The sequence below is a fragment of the Dunckerocampus dactyliophorus genome, chromosome 1 (assembly GCF_027744805.1).
Source record: "Dunckerocampus dactyliophorus isolate RoL2022-P2 chromosome 1, RoL_Ddac_1.1, whole genome shotgun sequence".
Classification (NCBI taxonomy): domain Eukaryota; kingdom Metazoa; phylum Chordata; class Actinopteri; order Syngnathiformes; family Syngnathidae; genus Dunckerocampus; species Dunckerocampus dactyliophorus.
Window position 1 is genome coordinate 37,952,044 of NC_072819.1, and position 6,295 is coordinate 37,958,338.

General features: G+C 40.7%; 1 protein-coding gene across 3 annotated transcripts in view; it reads right to left on the reverse strand.

Moving 5' to 3' along the window:
* Positions 1-6,047, reverse strand: part of LOC129179842 (protein disulfide isomerase Creld1) — a 20,911-nt gene extending 14,864 nt beyond the window's left edge. For 2 of the 3 annotated variants that reach the window (XR_008570065.1, XM_054773609.1), the window contains exons 1-9: positions 5,820-6,047; positions 3,056-3,187; positions 2,901-2,983; positions 2,536-2,646; positions 983-1,074; positions 675-854; positions 482-577; positions 319-402; positions 117-212 (exon numbers count right to left, since the gene is read on the reverse strand). Coding sequence is in view for 2 of the 3 variants with exons in the window: in XM_054773609.1 (XP_054629584.1) it covers positions 117-212; positions 319-402; positions 482-577; positions 675-854; positions 983-1,074; positions 2,536-2,646; positions 2,901-2,983; positions 3,056-3,172 (859 nt within the window). In the remaining variant the exon portion in view is untranslated. Of the gene's footprint in view, positions 1-116; positions 213-318; positions 403-481; positions 578-674; positions 855-982; positions 1,075-2,535; positions 2,647-2,900; positions 2,984-3,055; positions 3,188-5,819 lie in introns of those variants that run through there. The other variant, XM_054773622.1, reaches the window with a different exon arrangement.
* Between the last annotated feature and the right edge of the window lie 248 nt (positions 6,048-6,295).

Genomic DNA, 6,295 nt, shown 5'->3' on the forward strand with positions numbered 1-6,295 from the left:
CCCAATCCCGTGCATTGCCTCGTCGCTTGAGTTGGGTGTCTCGTGACACCCCTAATTATTATACATTATTACATATTTTCATAACATTAGTGGCTTATTTCAAGCCATAGCTTTACCGAGACACTTGGCTCCTTTCAATTTGTAGCCACGTGCACATTTCTTACAGCGGGCAGGACCACTACCCATGCAGCCCACACATGCCTGGTCACAACCTAATCATTAGAGAACAGAAAAAACACTCATTGTTTTCAAGTCAAAAACACAAAAGCAGAAAAGGTGTAACAATCACAGAGTGACAATTACAGTGGGAGAGCATACCTCTGCACTCATGGGATCCGTCCGTATTGTGACAGTATGTGTTAGTAGGACAACGAGACAGTTCCGTACCACACTCGTCAATGTCTAAGGGACACAAAGATTAGTCAAATTATGTCCCATGATGGCTACAAATGCATCGCAGGGCCTCAAACGTCACACTCACCCACACACTTGTTGTCGTGAAGCATCCAACCAGGTTTGCAGTCAAGACATTTGTAGTCTTGCGGCCCTGAGCATTTTTTACATGAGTGGAAGCAAGCTGTGATGTATGTGGGAGGGAACATAGACTGGGTCAAACATGAATGACCTGAATGAAGATAATGATAGTTGGATGAAAACATCTGAATCTGAGGCACCTGCACAGGCTCCAGTGCTGCCATTAACGCTTTTCTCTCTGTAGTAGCCATCAGCACACTTCTGGCACAGGGGCCCTGAATATCCAGGATCGCAGACACATTCTCCATCTCCCATGCGAGTCCCTTCACCTTCACAGCGGCCCAAACCTCCACATACACCACCGGGGCCTAATGGACACTCTGTATTTGATAGCAATGTATTTTAAAAGTAATGTGCACGTAGTCAAATGTTTTTAAATTGAACAAAACATTTGCTTTGGCAGTAACTGAATAATTCTGCATGTATGTTGAAAGATAGGTTGTCCCACCTTTGCAGTCAGGTCCAAAGTGCCCACGTGGACAGCAGAGTCTCAGCTCCTCTATGCACAGCCACTCCCAAAGGTCAGGAGACTCTTGCTGCCTACAGGACACATACGTACAGTATGTAGTGTGCATCATACAGTCATGGAAACCATGATTAGATACATTTCTTTGGACAAACCCCTGTATAATGACAACAAAAATAGGTCAAAACAGTTTAAAGAGCTGATATATAGCCATTTCCATAGTTTTCTTGATAATAACCAAAATCACATAATTCTTACATACAGTATATATGGTATTGTACTGCCAAAAAAATAAACTCTTATGAGCTACTTTTTTGTCTTCATTATACTTGTCCAAACAAAATGTATCTTCAGTTGTACCAGGCATGAAAATGAACAAAAAACGGAAGAAACAAGGGTGGTCTAATCATTTTTTCCATAACTGCCAATAGCAATTCTCAACTAGTGGGTTGAGGAGCCGTTTTCAGTGTGTTTTCAATAGCGGGGTCTTTGCCAAATAAAATAGTATAATTATCCGATGTCCATGAATGCGCCTTGCATCTGTGCTATTAGCTTGCTACCAAGAGGTTAGTGCTATGTTTATGGGCGATTTGGTCAAGCTTGAGCGAGATGGAAAGGCGGTGTGGACTTAAAGGAAAACTGCACTCATCATCCACAATCCTTATGTGAGACATGAACACACGTCTCTTTTCTGTGCGTTCTAAAGATATAAAATCAGATAAAAAGAGACGGCTCATTACTGCATGTAATGGGACACACCGATGCTGTGTACAAAGACCGCTATTAAAAACACCTCTAAAAACCTCCAACAAGGTTTTATGGTTTTATGTACATGCAGAAGGCTTTTTCGGCAGAATAACTGCCCATTACGTACATTCTTCGCTACGTCTTATTAAGCTACCCTTATTTTGTTTACACAATTAGACAAATGTGACAAAGAGTGCGCTTATTTTGAAGGCCAGAAATGTGATGTTGCTACAGTACAAGCTGGGTGCAAGAATAAACGTGCCTTTTTTTCCCCCACTCAGAACATGCATGTCGTCATGGGCACTGTAAAATGGTCCTTGCATTATAAAATGATCCTTTCAAAGAGGCAAAACACAACACGGTGAAAACATACTCATCCAGGCTAGGTCGTGCACAAACACACACACACAGCTGCACTGCCACTGCTAAACTAAGCTAACCCCGGTAGCTTCCATTCACTCTCCATAACAGAGGAACTACAGAGCTGAATTTCCAATGTCCAAAGTGAAACTAACTTCACCATGGTACACTGCGGCCATGTCTGCACTCTGGTGTAGCGTTTACTTTTTCTTGCAGGTGGTGGGAGTACAGTGGCAACCAGCTTTGAGGCATATTACTGCAGCTACCATGTTGGAGTGTGGCAGTTACGAAAGTTATACGGCAACCGGATCAGCCCGATCTTGCGGCGGAAGCCAATATTATCCGATCTTCAACACACAGCTGATCGGCAGCCAATCTCGATCCTAAAGATCAGATCGGGACATCCCTAATGCACATGCTACATTTACCTGTGGAACCACCATGTCTCCACCTGGTCCTCTATCTGCTCCAGCAGTTGGTTGCATTCAAAGTCTGCTTTCTCACATGCACTCTCCACTATCTCAAGGAGACGAGTCTCACTGTAAGAAGAAGTTTAAATTGACAATCGCAGTAAATACACTCACTAACTGGTCTAATGACATCCAGTACAAGAGGTGTATCAAAAAGCCTGCCTTTACAATGATAATGCTCAGTTCTGATTACAGTGTATTTCTAATAATGTGCCCCTCTCATGACTCAATACAGGCTAACAAAATCTTGTATCATATCTCATTATACTGTATGAAGGTGTACCTAGTAACTTTTTCTTTGTTTTGTCTGTATGTGTTCTTACCTGCGTGCATACTTAGCCAACTTCTCTTCCTCCCAAGCAGTGTTACCTCCCCCAAAGTTCTTGTTAGCCGTTCTCTCCAAGCCCTACAACGGAGTACTGTATTATGATGCCCTGAACATTATGAAGTAAAGGCACAACACATTTAACTGAAGTACCTTAACAAAACTCTCAGCAAGTTTCTGGCAGGTCTGGCATGGCGCCGTCTGAACTGTCACGACGGAGAGTTCTGACAGAAGCATCAGAGCAGGCAGGAATGGCCAAGCCCACAACATGATGCTTTAAAGAGACTACACACAGAAAAAAAAACATGATAACCTAGAGATGCACCACAGACAACCACAATGCATGCCACATATCTTCATATCTAGATCAGAAGATCCCTACTCCCCTGATTTTCTGTTGCATATTTTGGGTGGTTTTGACCTCAGACACTTTTTACTTGCTCACTGTAGGACATAAAAGTCTATTCATTTTGCCTTTCACATAACTCAAGTTTGTTCAGCAAGTTTGAAAGTTTTTCTCAAGCTGATGTGCCTCCCTTAAAATCATCTGGTGTCTCCCAGAGGAGGCTTCCATCCATCCATTTTCTATACCGCTTCTCCTCGTTAGGGTCGCGGGGGTATGCTGGAGCCTATCCCAGCTAACTTCAGGCGACAGGCGGGGTACACCCTGGACTGGTCGCCAGCCAATGGCAGGGCACATATAGACAAACAACCATTCACACTCACATTCATACCTATGGACAATTTAGAGTCTCCAATTAACCTAACATGCATATTTTGGAACAGTACCCCAGAGGAGACTTGTCTCACACAAACCCTGCTTGAGATGTTTTTATTTATGCTAATACACCAGTGGATGATAGTACAAATAAAAGTACTTAATGATATCATAACAGTAATGTGTGTCCCTATAGCGTTTTTAGGACCCCAAATGTTCATGTGCTCACCGTGTTCATTCTGTTTAAAACCAAAATGTTCCCACACTGTGGCTGTCAGCTCTCAAACCATTGCTTCTGCACCTTTTTCATGTTTGCGTATGCTGCCTCATGAAGCTAACGGCTAAACCCTCTGTACTCCACTCATGAGTAGCCACACCTCCACAAAGAGGCTGAATGAATGACATGACATGAGGGCCCACACTCTCCGTTCATTCCACTATCGGACCAATTATCGTCAAAATTATCAACCTGTTTTTTTTAATCGTTTGATTAATCAATTTTCGTGACAGGCCTATATATCACAAAGAGCAATTCCACAACTTCAAAAAAAAGCAATATTGCATTACTATGATATACACTAGGTCCTCTACTTAAAAAACATCCGACTTGAGAACATTCGGAGATACAAACGCAAGCTGACTGGTCTATATGTTCATGTATTTTGCCTTATAACTCCATATTTATACTGCTAAATGCTTGGCCAGTAGAGGGCACTGTGACACTGCTAATGGGACCAACAGGTAGCGGAAGATGGTGGGGAGAGAGTGTAAAGGAGACATGGAAGTTAAATTGTAGCTGTACGATGCAACCCGGACAGAGCATGTGATTAAAGTTTATGAAGAGCTAATAGGCCTGCTTAATTCTACACCACCCACGGAACACTACCTCTTTTGGAAGAGTCTAACGACAACGACGACGATTTTTACTTTTTTCAATAACTCCTCCTCCTCCTCCACCACAACGACATATGCTCGACCACTCCTCTTCAAAGGTAAATAACATTTATCATTACGTATTATTATATAATTGTTATTATTATTGTTATTTTCATTAATTATCCTTGTTTAATATTACGACTACATCCAAACTCATATTTACATACTGTACATACGCATATACACTAGGTCCTCTACTTACGAACAATTCGACTTGCGAAAGGGCATCTGGAACCAATTGTGTTCGTAAGTAGAGGATCTATTTGTATTGTATTTGTACTTTATTTATCCCACAGCGTGGAAATTCACTTGTTACAGCAGCAAGCAAGATACGCAAGTAAAGAATACAGTGTAAAGAATACATAGTGATCTAGTGTACTATTATTATATATTGTTGTTATTTTATATTATCATAACATTAGTGATTTGCATCAACATTTCAAAACACACCTGCATTGTTTTGTGACTCAGTTCAATAAAAACTTTGTTTGTCCTGTCCTACATTTTTTCATTGTACATTTCTTTAAAATAATGTTAAAAATCATCTCGTTCTCGTGGGCCCGATCTCATATATCATCTTGGCTTGTAAGCTGGGTGTCTTGTGACACCCCTGGTGTTATTATATTTTTTTGGTTGGGAAAAAAAAATTAATATTGAGCCTGTGACATATACAGCAGCTTTAGAAGCTTTTATGAACATTAGCGAAAATAAAACTGCAGCCTGTGTTATCTATAACGACCACTATACTATAAAACATAATAAAAAAAGAAAAGGAATTGTACAGTAACATTAATGGACACTTTCAGGTATAATAGCAGACTAGTACAATTAATTTACACATATACAGAAGTGTAGTCTGGTGTACGAAACATTTAGGTGGGCTCAGGAAATATTGAGATTAATATCGATGATTTGTGTAGTTGTGTTCCTGTACTGCAAAGCATACAGTCAAGTCACATAGTAATGTTGCTGTGTAACGCTAATACGAATACATGAACACGAACCTACCACTCCTATCCGGATTTAGCCAGCGCAGCATCAGCACCAACGCTAAATTAGCCAAGTAGCAGCTAAGGTCAAGAGTTAGCTTGTAGCCTTGGCTAACGTGATTTAGCTCAACCGTCATGTGTATTTTTAAGTAAACTCTTCAGTGAACGTCACTGTTTTACTATAAAACACACCACTGTTGTTACTTATCTTACAAATAGCGAGTGTCGAATTAGCTAACAGTTAGCCGAACTGCTTTCGTTGTCGGGCTGTTACCTCAAGTCAAGAGAGCCTCTTGGTCCGCAGCACCACCGAAGATGTCCCTTCTTGCACCACACACAGCAAGCAGAACTTCATATTTTGGGAAGCCAAATTAAATGCGTTTAGTGCGCCATTTTAATTGGCAAGTATTGTAGTGAAAAGCTCACGTTGACACACCATGAAGTTGGATTCAGCGACTGACGTATGAAATACTGAATGAATATAAGCTTCGAGTTGGGTCTGTCAGAGATTGAAGCCCCGCCCAAAACCAATGGGACCATCGACCACTCACAGTCATTTGAGTAATAGTGACGTCACGCGCCAGCTGTTTCTATTATTTTAATATGCTTTGCCTAGGTGTTTGATTCCAGAGGCTTTACTTAAACCTAATTTTATGTTTATTTATATTTAACACCAAAGGATTTTGCGTTTTATTTTAATATCTATATATATTTTACAAAATTAATTAAATTAAATAAATCTATATACAC